General features: G+C 42.5%; 1 protein-coding gene across 2 annotated transcripts; it reads right to left on the bottom strand.

The window, feature by feature from the left end:
• Window positions 1-177: 177 nt before the first annotated feature.
• On the bottom strand, window positions 178-17,368 carry TNFSF15 (TNF superfamily member 15). Of its 2 annotated transcripts, none has more exons than XM_058672743.1 (4): window positions 17,028-17,368; window positions 5,539-5,584; window positions 4,495-4,542; window positions 178-657 (listed from the first exon to the last, which is right to left on the bottom strand). In XM_058672743.1, the coding sequence occupies exons 1-4, from the start codon at window positions 17,253-17,255 to the stop codon at window positions 203-205; spliced, it is 777 nt and encodes a 258-aa protein (XP_058528726.1). In that variant the 5' UTR covers window positions 17,256-17,368; the 3' UTR covers window positions 178-202. The 2 variants fall into 2 exon arrangements, with proteins under 2 accessions (XP_058528726.1, XP_004595008.1); XM_004594951.3 differs by having other exon boundaries at window positions 5,539-5,581.
• Window positions 17,369-20,058: the final 2,690 nt, after the last annotated feature.

Below are 20,058 nucleotides of genomic sequence, written 5' to 3'. Positions count from 1 at the left end.
CCCTTTTCTGATTAGCATCCTCATAGGGAAGGTCTATCAAATGTGAATGTTTGAGCCCTTAATTTCACAGCTAAACCACTGTCTTTACGGGATGCTCCCTACTGCTGGATCCAAGAAAACTCTTGGCTGTAATTGCATATTAACGGACAAGATTAGGAATTAGGAGGCATAGGATCTTCATGCGATGATGCCCACTTTTCTCCTATAGCAAGAAGGCACCAAAGAACGTTTTGTCTTCCTTTGTGTAATCCACCAAGGAGATATCACTGACATTTACCATCAGCTTATCCCCTTCTTCCAAGGAGAACATGGCCCCGAGGTAGATGGGCTGGAACCAGTTGCTGCCTATTTCACACACTGACTTGGTCCCTGTTAGGAGCTGGGCAGGCTCAGGGTAGCTGTCTGTTACCTTGGTGATAATCACAATGATGGAGTCTGGCTTTTTCCGTTCTCTCATCTTGTATATTTCACCACATTCAGATGTGGTACCTCGAAATGTGACCTGGGAGTAAACAAAATATTCTCCCGACTCTGGGATCACCAGGAACTTATTGGTGTAGTTCATCCGGTTCTTGGTGAAGGCCAAGCCTAGTTCATGTTCCCAATGCAAAGCTGGAAACTGATTTCTCATGGTCTGCATGGGAGTTTGTCTCACAACTGCAAAGAGAAGAAAGAAGTGAAATTTGATTATGTCAGAACATAAAAAAGTAGGCTGAAAAGCATCTCGTATCATTTTCAGGGAAGATTAAAGTGATTGAACATAACCAGTAGCTAACAAGTACCTGAGGGAGGAATGGGTGAAGGGTAAGTGGATGCATATGTTTGTGCAAAGAGAACAGCTTCATTGAAGGGTGTCATGGGGCTAATTATGTGGCCTCTATGGACTTTCTGACAATTTTAAATTTTACCTCAAACCTGTGGGCTTAGAAAACAATGAAAGTGAAGAAAATCTTTTCGTGTTCCAGAAAATGGCTTACTGCAAAGAGTCAACCTTTTGCAAATGACCCAGAGAAGACATGGATATCCCCTTGTTTGCCCATTACAGAACTGGACACCACACCTCAATTCCCATTCTTTGCCCCATAAATGATGAGCTGGAGCATTTTATTTTATTAAGACCAGACTGTTCAGTGCTGGCCACACTCAACTTGGGAAAAACGCAATCTCTTCTCAAAGGCTAGTTCTAGGATAAAACATTCTCAGATCCAACCTCTCATGCTTCTTCCTTGTAACTGACACATTTTGGCTTTGCTGATTCCTCTTCATAAACACCCCTTAACCAACTCTTGAGAAATTTGCTGATTCTAGTACCAAAGGGGTCTCCCCGTGGTCATGGTACTATACCCTATCACAGTATACTTGGTCTCCCACATCTGTAGGCTTTGTATCTATGAGTTATACAACCACAGTTGAAATGTGTTGGGGTTGGGGAAATTATGAATTCAACCAATTATGAGGGAAAACCATTGGGGAATATTTTTGCATTTAAGTATTATTGTTATTATTCTCTAAAAATTTTATTTTGGGGTTTGTTAACTTTGTAACATTCACTAAATTTAGTTTTTTTTGTTTGTTTGATAGGCCTTTCCTTCTTGAAGTGACATAACCCACAGGAAAGGTTTAAAAGAGATAATATATGTTAAATTGCTACGTAATTAGGAATACCCTTTAAATTACAGCTTTATTTATTTGAGGGGTAGAGTGACAGAAGGGAGGGAAAGAAGTATAGAGGAAGGAAGAGAGGAAGGAGAGAGAAAAAGAGAGAGAGAGAGAATTCATGAGAGTACTTCCACACACTGGGTCACCCCTTAAATGCCAAGATGTTTGCAATGTCTCTGGGATGGGCTGAGTGACAGAGCTAGGAGCTGGGAACTCAATCTAAATCTCCCATGTTGGTGGCAGGAGCCCAATCATTGGAGCCATCACCATTGTCTGCTAGGATATGTATTAGTGGGAAGCTGGAGTCTGGGCATTTTAACTTGTTAACTGCCCACCCCTAAATTAACCTTGTTGCAGACATGCTCTGACTCACCAAAGAGGGCATTTTGGAGTCACATTTTCTTCCATGTTCAAATCCTATGATCCAAAGTCACATGGCATGCAGGAAGTAATTAATAAAGAATCAATTTGCAGATGTATGTTGTAACCAGAAACCCAGAATGTTTGAAAATGTTTCCCTGACATTGATGGGACCAAAAATAAGGCAGTGGATTTGGCTTGTGGAGTGGGAGAGACCTGGGCTTTGGGCTACAGGGACCCAGTTCGAAATCAGATTCTGCATCATGCTGAGTCATCAGTCAACTGTGTAAGCTCTTTCTCTTCACTGAGTGTCACTCCATTTTGAGTGTCCTGTTCTGAAGACCAGGTGAAAAGGACACATAGATACTCCCTTCCCATCAAGGCTGATAACAGGTGTACACTTATATTCAGTCCATACATATTTTTTCTCCCCAAATATCACCAGCATCTTCCATTTTGGCAGATCAAAAATGAATTTTGCTTTATATCCTTTTATATATTCTTCTATTTGCATTGTTCACGTATGTGTAGAACATATGAATTAACACTGTGTCTATTGCAGAAGTAAATGATAAATCAAATAGTGTTTTGAGGCATTGATTTCAAATAAGATAATCTGAAATAAAATGAATACTTTTAGGGATAAATAAAGACTTTCATTTCCTATAATTGCCTTTGAAATCTATACCAATCACCATTATGTTCAGATATTAGCATTTTGAGATAGGTTGTGTTAGAGGCTGCTTAGCAACTTTCACATTCAATGGATGACCAGAAACCTAGTCCCTTGATTTTCTTGGGACCTTTCTTCCTGCTGGCTGGGTTAGTTTCTTTCGCAATTATGATATGCGTGTTCCAAGTGTGTGCAGTTTCCTTTGTCCCTCAAAAAGCTCCTTGGAAAAGTCTGTTGTCTGCAGAATCCGTAAAGGGTGTTTTTACTGATCACCCTTAGTAGTGACTGCTTTCTCATTGCGGATGGCTCAGTGGATTATAAGCAGATAATGCAAGAATAAATTCATGAGTCTCTAAGACAAGGCAACATTTATTAAATTTGTAGGCAATTAATTGTGTCAACATAGTAGTAAGTAGGAGTTTGGACAGGAAGTATGTTGAAATGAAAACTGTAGTTTTGAAAGTCAAGCTTAAATCTCAGTTCTTCCACTTCCTGGGCGTGTGATTTGGGACAAGTGAATTTAGTTGTCTGAATCTTAGTTTTTTTTTTATCTATAAACAGTAGTGACTAATCCCTATTTCATCTATCTGAAAGACAATGAAATGAGAAAATGGACATTAATGATAACCACAATGTCTGTCACGTATTGGAAACTTAGACTATTTTTCCCTCCCTCCCCCACTGTTTCTACTTCTCTTGCTCATAGCAAAAGTGACATTTCTATAGTCAGTAGCTTTTAAATAAAAGGGTTATTTAGCCCAGCCTGTTTAATTTTTCTCATTCTCCCAGACAGTGATGATTACCTGGGATTTTTCCGGCCCTAGTCCTTGCTCAGTATTTACCACAAATAATGCTCTCTGAAGCAAATGTCTTGAGTCATAAGGATATTCTCCTGAAAATGGAAAATTTTCTTACAGACGAGGAAATAGAGAGAAAGAGACCAGGAAATAGAGAGATTGAGAGGCTGAGACTCCTATTTGAATTTCTGAATGCCCGCAATGGCTGGTCCTGCACTTGGCCAAAGCCAGGAGCTAGGCAACTCATGTGAATGACTGCAACTCCATTACTGAAGCATCACCTGCTGTCTCCTAGGTTCTGCATAAACAGGAAGCTGGACTCAAGATTTAGGAACCAAAATCAGGCACCCTGATGTGGAATGCAGACATCTAACTGGTTTTTTTTTAGCCATTAGGTTGAATGTCTACTGCACATCAATGGGTTGTGAATACTTATTTCTGAACTGTCTTGCTCTTTTCTTTGGTGTGTGTGGAGCAGCGGGGGAGGAGAGTCTCAGAGGAATAGGAACTGCAGCTGTTAGATACCTCGAATTTACATAGATTTGGGAAGCTGGCCAACAGACATTGTGAAAGTTCCACTCATTAGCTTCACATCAATAAACATTCTTTGGAAACACCTTCCTCATTGTCAATGTCCTGCAGTGTTACCTTGAGCAAGACACAGGTGAACTGGATGTACTGGAAACTCAAGGGCCTTTTCATCTGTGCCTAGGTCCAGAATTCCTTGAAGCTCTGAGTTTGAGGAAAGCCTTTTCTGAATGGTTGGGTTTTGCCAACGAAAGGTGAAAAAGGATGGGGGGGTGTACATAGAATCACAGAGAAAATGCCCAACATACACGGGCCTTTGGAATCCTCACATGAGAAGAGGAACCTGTCACCTGGGGTTGTGTTTTCCAGTTTGAAGCCACTATACTGAATTCTGGTGATATCCTGAAAGGAACCTCAGGACCACAGATTGCATGCTCCTGGACAACACTCCAGGGATTGAGGGCTGGGGGGACTTACCTGTCAGGTGTGCTCTTGGCTTCATTCTCTCAGCTCTGAGAGGCATGTCTGTAATGAAAGGAGAAATATGATCTGTATACTTTAAGGGGTAATTGGAGTGAAGATAGGCCTTTGGGAACTACAGGTATCCATGGGGAGAAAGAAACATGGATCACCTTCAGTCCAGTTAATTCCACTCCTTACAAGGTTTAGTACTGAAATGTGGTACTTGTGATAAGCACTGCTGGGGACAGGGGAGGCTCAGAAGTAAGAGTCTGGGACACAATGGATCTTGGCCCTGTGACTTTGGGTTGAAACTGTTTTCTCTAACAGGAACACAGTGAACCCTATTATGAATGGGGTGATTTCGGGACACGGTGAACCCTACTATGAATGGGGTGATTTCAGCTAATTAGCCCTATGTCTTTAGTATGGTCCCTTGAAAAAGCTACTGGACACATATGGTTATACCAACAGAAATGAGAGACAGAAGAGGTGGGATCTTGTGTGCAACCATATGTCCTTGGCATATTTGTTTCTCTCTCTGTCCTCATTCTCCCTAAGTTCTTGAAAAGATCATTTCCATTGGTTCTTGGAAATGATCATATTAGATTAAGTAGCATAAAGTACAATGATAAAGAGGCTGTTGTTGATGGTATAAAGCAAGAATCTCTTGTGCTCTTTTTATTTTCTAGGTATTGACACAGTTCCTTTAGAAAAATCACCTGATTACATCTACTCAGTAGGAAAGTATTAATATTGTTTTTCAGGTAGGAAATCGAGGTGACATTATTTGTCCATAGATCAAACTGCTATTAAATTCCAGAGCTGAGGTTTGAATCTAGGCCATTAGTGCCACAGGCTGTGGGTCAGGCATTTGGCCAATGCAACATTTTGTCTTCTTGGTCATTAGGGAGAAGCCTCAGTGCTCCTCTGGGTTTGCACCAATTGGCTTAGCAACTTGGTAGTAAACATTGACACCCCCCCATCCTCTCCCACATACCAGAATAACTGAAATTGTTTTTGTTCCTCACAAGAAAGGGGGTAAAAAATGGAAACACTTACAAGCTCTCTGATGTGAAGGTCCAAACTCCTGTCCTTTCAGAGTCTGCTGTAAAAGAAAGACATGGTCAGACCACCTGTGGTCTCTCAGACTCCAATGCCCTCATAGATGCCCATAGCGTGGGTATGATTAAGAAATTGCTGCTGCCAGCCTGGGGGCTCTGCAGTGAGGGAAAAGGGATTTGGAAAGTTTTGGCTAGTGGGCATTATGCACCTTGCTTCACTACTTATGTCCTGCATTACCCCTGATGTGGTTTCTCCTTCTTAGGTTTGTCTCTGAAGTGAAACTTTCTTTAAAGAGAAAAAAAAAACTATTTATTTTACTTGAAAGAGTTATAGAGAGGGTGAGACACACACAGAGAGATCTTCTGTCTATTGGACTACTGCCCAAATGGCTGCAATGACAAGGGCTAGGTCAATTTATAATTGTGAGACAGGAATTTCTTCTGGTCTCCCATGTGGATGCAGGGCACAAGGCCTTGGATCATCCTCTGCTGCTTTCCCAGACCATTAGCAGGAACTAGATTGGAAGTGGAGAATTTGGGAATAGAACTGGCATTGCAGGCAGAGGAACAGCATGCAGTGCTGCTGCAACCAGCCCCTGAAGCTCAACTTTTAAAGTTCTTTCTTATAGCTGTTCTCTGCTATTCTAAGGAACTTCCGCCTCTTGTCTTTTTTTTTTCCTATTATTTGAATGTATAAGGACACTTGTGTTATTTTCTTTTCCCTAGCACAGTTCAAAACTTCGAACTATTTTTTTTAAAAAAATGATATGGAAAAAGAAAAAAATGGCTATGTAGTCTGCTCATTAGCTTCAACATTGCCTCTTTGTTTCTGTGTGGCACATACAGACCTTCTCATCATCGCAATCTGAATTATAAATATTTCAAATACCATATGAGAGTGGAAAAGTAATTACCTCCTAGGCAAGCAGACCTGAATCTGAATTCTGAGTCCACTACTATTAACAATTTGATTTTCAATAAGATGCTTTCCCTTTCTGAGCTCTGGTTTCTGCATTGTAAAGTGAGAATAATAACATCCCTAGCTCAAATTGCTTATAGAGATGCAGTGAGGATCAAATCAGAAAATGCATGAATCAGTACAGAGAATGCATAGAAAACAAAGGTCCCACAACTCAGGTGCCTATGAATAAAGCTTAGGAGCAAAATTGTGCTCTTAGCTTAGGAATAATATCTCCCTCTTGCATTTTACAGTGGTTTGAAAAAAAATCTTCTCTCATATGATTTTTGACTCAACCAGTCTCCTGATTTGGTTCTTAAAACTGTATAGCCCATACTAACTAAGGAATTCTCTTGTTATCATGAACACTTGATTTATTTTATGTCTTAAAAAGATGTGTGTGTGTGTGTGTGTGTGTTTGTGTGAGAGGGGTGTGTATGTGTGTGTGGATGTTAGTGTACTTGGGAAGGGAACTGAGTGTTGGAATGTGAGAGAATAGAGCTGTATCCAAAGGACGGGATGTGAGTTGATATGTTTTTTGCCTCTTTGCTTCTGCCTGTGTCTGTGATGTGCATGTGAGTGTACAAGTGGATGGCATCTTATCATCGCTGTCTGTAATAACGCATCTTTCGGTAGCTCAGACTTCCCAGCACTTTACATTTTCTGGCTGGGCTGTCTTCTAGTGGCAGTAGGAATCTTGGCTTTGAATACAGAACTGACTTCACTGTCTGCAGGCCCTTTGCTAGCACTTCCTACTTCTATTAATAATGCCACTACTGCTTCCTTTCTGCCACCAGATCTGAATGTTACTTCTTCTGCAAACTTAAGGGCTCTCATTTCTGTTTTTCAGTTTTTCTTGTCCAGGCCTCTCCTGCAGGCTTTGGAATGCTGCTTGTCCAGATTTTCCCAATAGCCTCCTCACAGGTCTTCCTGCCTTGCTTTCTCCCTTTATCTGATTTATTTGCTAGTCTACTTTTAGAGCATTTTTTCAAAAACATCACTTTATCATGCATAACTCCTCTCACAAACCTTTACTGGCTCTGCCACTGGTCTATCTTATATTCATCTTCAAAGTCCGAATTTACTACCCCAGCCTTGTTATCTGTTCCTCTCTTAGTCCTCCAGGTTCCCAAACAGAAGAGGAAACCTCAGTGATTGATGCAAATGATTTGAAAATTGTATAGAAAATTTGTATAGAAAAGGGCAGTTTCCCTAGTTAGCTTACTTTAACTTCATTTCATTCTTAGCTGAGAACTCTTCAAGCACCCTGCTTAACTTTGCCTAAGCACACAGCCAAGAGTTTGGATCACATTCGTTTGTGATCCAGCATCTTGTCATCAGTGTGTACACATCAGTTCACAGCACTGAACACTTTTCGTTTTCTCTGCTGGATTTATATAATTTGGAGACACATTTTATTTTATTTGGATAGTCATGTGTAGATTTCCCTGACCCAGAATGCCGCTCAATACCCAGAGGCTATGACAGTGCCCATTAGACGATGTTGGAGATCATAGTATGTGAAGAGTCCAGAAGCATATCGGCTGGGGCTGTCTCTGCAAGAACAACAGCATACCACCTTGCCTTGCTCCTTCCGTTTCTGATGATTCCATCCAGCTTGGGAGGAGGAGTTTGTGACAGGAAGTGGTAATGAATGAGGGATATGAGAACACGACATAGTGGCTGATGTGTAGAAATGTTTATACCCTTGAGCTTTCCTGAAGCCTATTCTCAAGATGCTTGTTGGCAACACTAGACCAATGCAGTATCTACTGTGATCCAATCTTGGCTTTTCTCTGTTGAACCTGTTAAACCTCTGTTAAAAGCTTATTGTTTTATTTTTTAAAGATTTATTTTAATTTGAAAATCAGAGTTACAGAGAGAGATGGAGAGAGACCGAAAGAGATCTCCTATCTGCTGGTTCACTCCACTGATGATTGCAGTAGCCAATGCTGGGGCCAGGCTGGAGCCAGGAGCCAGAAACTTCATACAGTTTTTTCTTGTTAGAGGCCCAACCATTTGGACCACCTTCTAGTGATTTCCTAGGTCATTAAAAGGGAGCTGAATCAGAAGTGAAGCAAATGGAACATGAACTAGAGCCTTTATGAGATGCCAGCATTACAGCTTCACCCGTACACCGTAGCACTGGCCTCATGCTTATTGTTTTCTCTCTCTAGTGGGATTCATGAGGGGGACCTAGCTGATCTATCTTCCTTACCACTGTATTCGCAATGCTGTAGTGCCTGGGATTTCTGCTGGATTATCAGTTGGCAAAGCATGCAGATTCTCAGCCACAAGGAAGATGGTAGCAGAGAGAAATCAGAAGATTGTATAAAGTTTAGGTTCAGTGAATCCAGACAGGGTTTTGCAATCCCCAAATCTAGGAAAGGGATAATTTTTTTGACATTACACATTTTTGATTACACAGAACTATTATTTCTCATGGTGTTTGTCAGTGTCTGTGTAATCCTGGCTCTAACAGGTTTGTTGAATGTTTCAAGGCTTGGTAAGGAGTTGGAGTCAAACAAGACAAACATGTATGACTATGGTTATACATCTTAATAGGATGGTGAGTTGCCTGCTGCCACTAGCATTGGTCTGAGACATAGTAACTAAACTGCTGCTTACCCTCCACCTATACCCGCTACAGTCCCAATCCCAAATTTTTCTTGTGGATTCAGGGGAGCTTTCTTTTCCTTCTTTTCTTTTCCTTTCTTTTTTCCTTTCTTTTCTTTTTTCCTCTCCTCTCCTCTCCTCTCCTCTCCTCTCCTCTCCTCTCCTCTCCTCTCCTCTCCTCTCCTCTCCTCTCCTCTCCTCTCCACATCTCACCTCTTCCTCCCCTCCTCTCCTCTCCCCTCCCCTCCCCTCTTCTTTCTTTTCCAAGATTTATTTTATTTTTATTGGAAAGGCAAATTTACAGAAAGAAAGACAGAAAGAAAGATTTTTCATCTGCTGGTTCATGCCCAACTGGTTGTAATGGTAGAAACTGAGCTGATCTAAAGCCATGAGTGAGGAGCTGCTTCTGGGTCTCCCACATGGGTGCAGGGTCGCAAGGCTTTGGGTTGTCCTCTGATGCTGCTTTCCCAGGCTGCAAGCAGGGAGCTGGATGGGAAGTGGAGCAATCAGGGCATGAACTGATGCCCATATGGGATCTCAGCGCTTGCAAGGCAAAGGATTAGTGAATCAAGTCGTTGTGTCTGGCCCTCTTTCTTTGTTTTCAGAAAATATATATTTTAAAAATTTATTTGAAAGACAGAGTAACAGAGCATGAGGGAGAAACAGAAAGAAATCTTTCATCCACTGGCTTACTCTGTAATTGACTACAACATTCAGGGCTGGGCCAGGATGAGGCCAGGATTCTGGAATTCTTAATCTCCTACATGAGTGGCAGGGAGCCACTTGGGCCGTCTTGTACCGCTTGCTTAGGCAAATTAGTAGTTACCTGGATTGGAAATGGAGCAGCTAAGACTCAAACTAGTGCTCCTAGGGTTGCAAGCTGCTCTTAATATGCTCTTGCCACAATGCTTGCATGAACTTGAACCTTTCATCCTCTAATTTTCTATCTTTCTTTTTTTATATATAATATATTGTTTGGTAATCACTTATTCAAACTGACCATAACTATCACTATGGACATTTTGGAATTAGTCTTATTCTTCTAACTGGGAAGAAGGTACTTCCAACCACTAATGTTCACTAGGGCATGTGTGGGGCATTTATATGTGTTCTTCATCTAATATTGCAGCTACTTTGAAAGGAGAGTTACAGTCTGTGTAAGTTTTATAATAAAAGTTTAAAGAGATTAAACAACTGTTAAAGGTCAAAGAGAAATGGGAGGCCTGGCCTCTGAATCGTTAGACCAAGGACAGATGCGGAATGTGGATGTTTCATGAACCTGCCAATCACTGGCACGGTGCACAGCAGATGGGTGAGCTGGAAGCAGGGATGATGTTTGTGATTTCCTGACATTTCCTTAGTTAAAAATGTCTTAACTAATGGCCTTCAAACTTGGCCTTTCTTCTCATGCTCTGTAGGTATTCCCTTTATCTATTCATATACAGGAAGAGATATTCATTTCATGCTGCCATAAATGCTCCATCGCAAAGACATAAACGTTTTATGACCCATATCATCCTTCCAACCACTTCTAGGAGAAAGACACTACTTCCTTGTCTCCTTTTTTTTTTTTTTAATTTCTTCCTGCTTATATTTGCATCAGGGTAATCCAACCCAGAAATTTAAAACCAAGGTCATTTTATTTCACTATGTTCCGAAGTGCCCTGGACTCATGAGACATTCAGTGTGGCAAAGAGCAAAGATTCTGGTGTTTGCAAATTTGGAAATCCCAGCCCTTTTGCTTTTCCTGGTGTGTGATTTTTGCACGTCACCTCACCTTAGTGAGTCTTGGTTTACTTATCAATAAAAACCAGCCGGGATCTTTTCCTCCCATATTGTGACAACTCAGAAAGAAAACATGCACATCCAAGTTCTCTCCTTTCTTGGGCTTCAATATATGCTCTTGGAGTGTGTTGTTGGTTCTGCGCATCCACCTTTTGGCCTTACAACTTCAGTTGTAAACAGATGCTGCCCTGCTTCTCTTTATGACTGTGATGTAACTAACTTCAGTGATCGCAGATTCTTTTCCTTCTTCGCATTCTAATATCATGACCAGTTATGTCACTAAAGTGAATACACACACACATATACACATACACGCATATATGTACATACATATTCTATTTTCACGTTCTGCTTCACAAAGCTAACTTCTGGCCTCATGATTAATGAGACCAGTGCTTAATTCAGCAAACAAACAGAACTTGTTAAGAATTCCAGGTATTATACAGCTGGGAATTGGCTCGAATTGCAAGACCTCAGACAAGGAAGGAATTCACGATAAGCAAGCTTATTGCCCAAGAAAGCTATGTCTGGGCAGGTTGACCTCCGCTCTCTGTAAACAGTCAAGCTTTAGGTCCAGAGACCACTGTGAGCTGACTGGAAACTTGCCTGACAATCCACTGTGCCCATTATCTTCCTTAACCTCCCCTACTGGCCTTTAGCTTCTTTAAAAAGTGCTCTTGCTAACTGGCCAGGTGGAAAATGTTTTGAATGGAGGTGTCTGCTTTCCCTTTCCCTCTTAAATAAACCTGTTTGTTTCTCTCCATGGGGGATCCTGCGATAAGCAGCCCAGGCTTAGTTTCATTGCTCTAAGTGGCTGATCTAAGTCCTTTTGGAGGTTTGGGGAGCTTCCTTCTTTTCCACAGACACTTTACACACCTCTTCAATCCATTACATGCTTCTGGAAGCCTGCTCTTAAAGGACCAGGCTTCAAATTGACCTCTTGAAGTCAGTGTCCTACAGCAGCTTGATGATGTGTGTGCTGTTTGGGGACGATGCAGGAGACTCAACATGTGGGAATGGTATTCAGGGATGGCTGTGTGCTGCCTTTAGTGAGTGAATGAGTGAATGCTGAGGTTGATCGCTACGAGCTGCAGTGGCTGTCTAGGACTCACGTCTGGATGCACTCTTCTTTCCCTTACTTCCCAAGTGCCATCTGCACTACCTCCAGTGTTCCTGCTTTTTGCTCACTGTGACTCTTGGACTAATTCAGCTTCTTTTCCAGGTGTGTTGGGGCTGCTTGTGGTTACAACAAGATCACAGCCCCTGAGGGATTCACGTTTTTTTGGTTTACAAAATCCGTTCTTCTTGGCTGTCTGTTTCCTCTGGGTAACACTGAAAGGGACTGTTGTTACTGTCCTTGCCAAAGAGAACACAACTTGAGTGAGCTAGAAAGGCTCATGCCAGGTGGGGCAGGTAGGCAAAGAATGCCTGTGAACAGCTTCCTGGTGGAAATAGATTTCTAGCATCTTGCAGAATTCTTACCATAAATGCTGCGAGGAAGGACATGTTGCACATGATGGGTCTAAGGATCAAAGAGTTCTGGTCGCTTGCCTGTCCCATGCCTCTCTCCATCAAGAAAACATGAAATGACTCCTGAGTGTGTGCTAGGTATATGGGGAAGATAAAGGGATTCTTGCTTACTGGGCACTTAAAATGTGTCAGGTATTTCTCCTGACCACTTTGAGGCCCTGTTGGTCTGGGTGGAAACCAGCAGATGTCAGGGAGGGAAAAGGATGCATGGGGATTAAAGATCAGGGGCCTCATGAGAATTTTCAGGAAAGGATGGATGTGAGACGAGAGGAAGCTGAGAAAATTGGGGGAGGGTGTGTGGAGATGGAGGGAAAGGGCATTGGTGCAACCCTGGCCAGGAAAGCTCCCTAAGCATCCCTACTAATGCATGGCACAGAACTGGGTGCCCACTGTGCTGGGCTTGGGGCTGAGTCACTTGGCTGCATTCACTTGCCTTCAGCTCTCTCTGTGTGGCAGAGCTGAACCCCAGGATACCTGTGGTCCCATCCTAAGGGCAACAGAAACCACTGAAGGGCTCAAAAATGCCCAGGCTGTGGTGAAACATAGCTATGTGAGAGTGGACTGAGAGAAGCAGGTGGGGGAAAGTTCCTTGCAGAAGGCAAGAGGTAGCTCTTAAGGATCAGAGCCCAAGGAAAGCTCTTTGATATTAAAAATAGTTCTCTGTCCAGGCCAGGCCAGATTCCAGAGAGGGCAGAGAAGTTGTGTTTTGTGATGTAATTTCTGTGAGCTGGGCAGTTCCTTTGCTGTCACAATAATCATCACTATGATTGACTAATCCCATACTTCCTGTCAGACACTTTGAATACTCATTATTCTCACTTGATAAGGAAGCTGGGGCCCAGGGCATTGGGTCACAAGCTAAGAAGTGGGGAGGGCAGAATCTCACTGAACTTGACCTTTTGACTTGTGATGTGTCCAGAATGCAAATCTGTTTAGGCCTTGAAGAAGTGTGAGCAGGGATGATGGATTTTTTCTTTCCGAAGGCCATTTGGCTATTTATAGTATCAATTTTAGACTATACAAAATTATCAAATCAAACGTTTAGCCTGCTAAAGATTCATTGTATTTCAAGTCCTGCCTGCAGTTGCCTTGGCTGGGCCACACCAGATGATTTTGTAGGCCTTATATGGCCCACAATGCCATACATGTTCTACTTCTGCAAGCATTTTATTATCCCAACATATTTTTATATAGGTGATACACACATTTTACACAAAACTCTGTATACCTATGTGACTGAGCCTTTGATTTCCCTTACATGCATGCCAGCAGAGTTACTTTTGTGTTCTTCAGTGAGATCTTTTGTGCGTTTGTAAGCAAACTCATATATGTGGCTGTTTTTCCTAAAATGAAGTACTCATTTCACATGCTGTTACACAGTGTGCTCTTTTCACGTAACTTGGAGGTAACGGTAAATTTTTGGCCAAAATAAAAGGTGAGATTTCTTACTGCCTCAACGTACTCTTGGCAAATGGCTTGTGATGGACACTGCATTCTAATTTAACACATATCCACTAATAAAAGTATGTGCTTTATCTCTACCTTTGTGGGGAGGGTTTTTGGGTTGGGAGATTTTGTTTCTAATTACATGACAGTAACCTGAGCATGGATCCTACCACAAATCTTTTTGTATTTTCCTCTTGGAAAAACTTTGGCAGCCTTAACTTCACTCTGCTGCTCCCAGGCAGGGGTCTTCGGTGGAGGGTTTTGAGTGCGACACAAATTTGGTGTATGAAGTTATAGAGCTGTTGGCTGGGAGGCTGACATGGGGCAAAAGCTCAGTAATTGGTGGCAGTTCCAGCAGCATCACCTCTCAATGATCTTCCTTTGACTTATGGTATCAGAACCTGGTGCCTGGGTAAACATGACGCTACTGTCTGAATGCTTGGAGCAGGGGTCAGATGGTCCCATTTCAATTGAGACAGGTATGGGCAAACCTCTTTTAGATTTCCAAGACTCCCAGTTTCCTAAAGTCCCCTCTAGTGGCCTTGGTTGTGGTCTACTGACTTTTATTTGAAATGAGGTTCTTTACATAAGCCTCAGGCCTGGGATGTTAGCTACAGGTGCCTCGTTTCCCTCTTTTAGGATGCCTTCCCTGGATCACTCCATTCCTACGGCAGGCTGTGGGAACATCTGGAATTCCATAGTACCTCTACATTGAGTGAGTCCATTTCCTTATCTGACTCATGCATCAGACCTGAGGCCAAGATCAAGTTTTCTCATGTTTCTTGGCATAGAATGACCACCACATCATCACAACTGTGTACATTGTATGTAGCTTTCCCTGTCTTCTCAACACACAAAATATCCCTAATGTGCCTTAATGGTCTGTTTGCAGTGCTGGTATTAGTAACCTCTTTTGGTATAAAAGGAAAGAGACTGTCAGACATGAAGTCACTTGCTTCCCCCTGCCCTCCACTGGGCCCTAAGATGCTGAGTCAATGTGTCTAAGAGCCATATTTCATTGTTGTATCTACCAAGTTCATCCTGGTGGCCTAGTTTCCATTTTCCACTTCCTCTGACCTGGTCATTCTCCATGAACCCCTCCAGATCCACTCTCTGACCTCTCCAGCCCTGTTATAAGCCCTGTTAAGGCTGAGCTCTGGATCTGGCTACTTCCTGACCTTTTTGAGCCTTGGCTTCTAGTTGAACCTGCTCAGTGGTATCAGAAATTGGAAGCAGTGAGTGGTTAGCAAATCCTGCCCCACCTCTTTTCCCCTCTCATTGCTGTTCTGACTGTGATTGTTTTCCCTTCTGACCTCTGAGACACCCTAGCTAGGCTGTCCCAGGTTTAGTTCCCCTTGGAACTAAAGGGGACTTGATTCCCCAGGCTTTAGTTCCCAGGCTTGGTTCCCCCATGCTGAGAAATAGGAACTGATTTCCCACTGTGGCCAAACCTCGATGCTTCCATCTTCATCTCTTTACCCAGTCCTTTCTTGAAACTGCCCCAGTTGTTCTGCAAATGCTGTTTTGCTTTAAACTCTCTCCTTTTGAGTGTCCTAGCTGTTTCCCTTATGACCCCAATTTCCCTAGCTGTAGCCTGGTCCCTATTTCTCTTAGTCTTTCTTCTAACTTAGAGGTTCCATAGCCTAGCCAAGCTGCATTTGTGAAAGACACCTCTTGAACCTGCTCTAGGGAAATGGGTTTAACTAGAACAGAATGGGTCAGGTTAGCCCTACTTACTTCTCAGGCACCTGCCATAGAGTGGACACGTGATGGACTCAGCGATGTAGTGGAACAAAGAACAGCTCAGCTCTCCAGTTTGCTCACTGACTGGACATGTCACTGCCCTCCCTGAACTGTAGATGACATGGGAATCTCAGACGTCACGCTCCTGGGTTCACTCCAGAACATAGGAGAAAGCAGGTTCCTGGAGGCTATTCAAAACTCATTCTAGAACAACTATTTCTTGGTTAACAAACAACAGAGTTCCAGATCATCAACTTGATGGTACAGTTTGCTTCTGGCTCCTAGGAGAAGACCTCTCATGCTTACAGGTTTCCTGGACATGTGTAACTTTTCCAAGTCATCTGCATATTTCTAGATTTCAAGAGACTTGGCATGTGGCCATGAGTAGTGTTGCCTGAATTAAGGTCTGTTTGTTGATTTTGATGGGGTGGTAAAAGTCACATATTAGCTAAGGCTTGCTCTCTGCCATGTATCTTGGAAGATAGCCAGGGTTGCTGAAGGACTGGATTTCTAATTAAATCATTAGAAAAGTCTATATTTTCTCTCTTGAAATTTAGTACTTTAGACCAAGATAAAATCAGTCATCACAGATGATACAGGATCATTTTAAGAAAGACTACTAGTTGAATTCTGTCCCTAATGTCCCTGGTCTGCAATTTTAAGCTTTCTCATTGACACTTGCACCTTGTACTCTACTTCCTTAATTTCTGCTATCTCCTATCTATGTTTTTGCTTTTTAATAAGTTTCTCCTCGACACAGTGAGACCTCAGAGACAAACACTTGCAAAATTCTTTTTTAAGCATAAAAACTAATATTTCTAAACTCAAGAGTTTTTAAAGTAAATCACACATAAAGATATAATACAAGCATCTATTAATAATATAATGCTGCTGTAAATTTAAAATATAGTCTGTTATAAATAAAATCATAATTTATTATCACATTCATAACAATTCCATTTTATTAGGAAAATTATAGTATACCGTAAATTGTTAACCATGATCAACTCTAAGAGAATATGGGTATGAATTGTTTTATTCATTTCATTATCTGTGCCTTTTTGGCTTTTTTCAATGGCCAGTATCAGTTAAGTAATTCAGATTATTATTTTTTGTCTTTTTAAGAAAAAAAGATTATTTCGCAACCATCAGTATATAATGATTATAATCCCCTAAAACATGAAGCTTGAAGTTATTCCAATATGAACATAACAAGGCACAATTATTCCCCAGAACTATTCAAAACGAAAGCCCAGGTGAACTTTCCTAATCCTCACTCCACATTTCCTTGGCAAGTGCAGGCAAGGAAACTGATGCCTGATAGAGCTTGTCCTCCAACCAAAACTGGAAGAACTGCTGGACCCCATCAGGCATCTGCTGCCTCCGGCTTCAGAGACAAGTCTGCTTACCTGGAGCTGTACGCAGGCTTCTCCTTGAGTCCGGAGCTGGCTAACAAGCAGGTAGGCAGCGAGTCCTAGGAGGATGGAGACAGATACCAGGCAGCAGGTGCGAGCGCAGCCTGAACTGCTGCTTCTGCCTCCCAGCTTGGCTCTGGCTCTGGGCCTGTAGATGCCATCCTGAGGCAACATTTCCACGCTGACTATTTCCCCAAAGCCCAGTTCCAGGCTCTCTGCCATGCTTCTACTGGTGCTGGTGGTATCTCTGACTCCTCCTGGGCAGAGAGACCCCTCATTAAATAGAAGACCAACTCAGTGGGTGAATTAATCACGCTGGCTACTCCTCCCCTTTTCCCTCCGTTCCCCCCCACCCCCTACCTCCTTCAACAGCACACTGCTGCCCTGCCCTGCCCTGCAAGGGAATGCACCGCCTACAACAGAAACCAAGTTTGGTTTAAGGAAAAAAAAAAAAGAAGAAAAAGAAGAAGAAGGCTTTCCCAAGCATATTTATATCCAGTCTGCTCATGTGCTCCTTCCTTCGTTTACAGAAGGAAGTTAGGAAAGTCCCTGGAGGAGGAGAAAAAGAATTCATCGAGTCAGTGGGTGGGACAAGTTAAAATGTACCTGCACCTTGCATTGCAGTTGGCCAGTGGTGCCAGCCAGGGGAGTATGCTTCTTCTGGAAGTGAAAGTGAGGGATGGGGAGGGGTGTGAGGCTTGCAGATGGGGAAATGGGAAATGAACATCACATTTGTCTCAACACTTTGGAAAGTGTCACCGAGCCTTCTGTCTTGTTGAGCCTCATAAGAGCTCATTTTCACTGTGCAGCAAGGAATATGAAAACTCTGGAAGGTGAAGGCAATTGCTGCAGGCCTTCTAGGTATGAAGACAGAGATGGGGCATGACTTAGTTCTTTTGAAACAGACTTCAGAGTTCAGAGCACTATCATGTGAATGCGTGTGAAAAGGAAGTGAGTTTGTAGACTATGAGAATCACTATTAAGTACAGAGTGTGAGGTCATGGCTAGTGGGGTCTGTGTGTGCAGGGAAGACATTGGCTCCTCCTCCCTGATTTTTGCAAAGTTCATTGAGCCTCAGGGATAAAGCTTGCTACATTGGCTGTTCTTAGGGCTCATAACCTGTGAAAAAGAGTGACTCTTACTAGACAATTTCTTTGTGACAACCATTCATTGTAAGAGAATTAAATGCATTAATGAAGTTAATCATTTCTGAGAATTTTTTTTTTTTAATTTTGAAAGGCAGAAAGGGAGGGTGGGATGTAAGGAGAGGAGAAAGAGGGAGGGAGTGAATGAATCTTCCATCTGGTGCCAAGCCTGAGCCAGGTCAAAGCCAGAAGCTCAGAACTCTGTTCGGATCTCCTGAATGGGTGGCAGGGGCTTAAGCCCTTGAGCCATCATCTGATACCCAGCAAAACACATTCACAGGAATCTGGATTGGAAGCAGAGTATCAGGGACTTAAAGATATATTTGGAAATGAGATGCAGGTGTCCTAAGTGGCAGTTTAATCCTCTGCTTTTGAGGCAGTAACGTTATCATTCTCATTTCACAGATAAGGAAGTTGAAGCCTGGGCACTAAGTGGTGAAGTGAGGCTTGTGACCAAGTCAGAGTGAATGTAGAGCTCCCAGATGTCATGCTCAGCACAGCCTGTGCTGCTGTGTGCTGCAGGTACACAGGTGCAGGTTCTTGTTCTGCTCTTGAAGAAGGTGCCCTCCCACAGGGCTGTGGCAAAGGCTTGTTGGAACAAGAGGGGGTATTAGAGATAGGCCTGGAAGCCTAGGGAGAAGTGATGCTAGAGGAGAGTGGGGGACTCTGCCAAAGGGGGGTGCTCCAAAAGGAAAGCAAATGGCCTGTGACATGTGGAGATGCTTCCATAAAGCCTCCTTCTGGTAACTACGTCCACTTCTATCAAAGTAGCCAACCCTCCAGGCTACTACGGAAGCCCTTACCTGGCCTGGACCCTTGCCAGTGTTCAGATTTGTCTTGTTCTTTCCTAAGCTACCATCCCACAGACACCCTGTGGACCTGCTGTCAATTGTACACACTGTTCCCGCTGCTGTGGAAGCTTCCAGTCATCTCTTGTCATGACACCATGTTTGCATATTTCTTCACTGTGTGTAGAGCCTCCAGGATTCACTGAGACACTGTCTTTTATGTTCCTAATTGCTTCCTGTTCTTCACCTGTCATGGAATACTTTGTACTAGATTGTGTTTGTCATCTTCATTAGACAGGGAGCTCTGGAAGGGCAGGTGCAAAGTCACACTCCCACCCCCATGGCTGCTACTCCTAACATCGCAACGGTCACGTAACAGATTTGTGACTAACATCTGTTGAATAAGCACCTAATATATTTGAGCAAAGGATGGTTCACATGCCCTTTGGAAACTCATTCTTGGTTCAAAAAGTCTATTACAAATTGTGCTTCGAGACTAATCTAATTCTTTCCTATTGCCGATAAACATTTGCTTTTGATGATGATACACAAAGTAAAGGGCATTTATATTAATTCCACTTTTAGGTGATTATGAATAAAACTGCTATGAATATTCACTTACATTTTTTTCCAAATATGTTCTCCTTTCTCTGGCATAAATGCTAAAGAATGAAATTGCTGAGTCACATGGTAACATGTGATCTTTAGACAAGCGTCCTGCTCTTTTGCAAAGGGGTTGTATCATTTTACTTCTTATTAGCAGTGCTAGGAAGATCCAGCATCCCCTCTCCTGGATCCTGATTGTTTCTCCTTTTAGCCATTGTGATGATAATAACATTGTGATGATAATAACATTGTGATGATAATAACTATGCTTTTAATTTACATTTCCCTAGTGGCTAATAATAATGTTGAACATCAAGTACTTCTTTTGCCATCTGTGTTTTCCTCTTTGGGGAAACAGTCACAGATTTTTTTTTTCGGCTTGCACATAATGCTTGCATTCTTCTTAATTTCCAGTGGTTGCAAAAGCCAAAGATGAGCTTGAAAGCCTACTGTGTCCACGCTAGTGCTCTTGGCCCTAAGGATAGA

This window comes from Ochotona princeps, chromosome 14 (genome assembly GCF_030435755.1).
Source record: "Ochotona princeps isolate mOchPri1 chromosome 14, mOchPri1.hap1, whole genome shotgun sequence".
Classification (NCBI taxonomy): Eukaryota; Metazoa; Chordata; class Mammalia; order Lagomorpha; family Ochotonidae; genus Ochotona; species Ochotona princeps.
The sequence above is the reverse complement of the archived record's forward strand: the minus strand, read 5'-3'. Positions and strand labels throughout refer to the sequence as shown.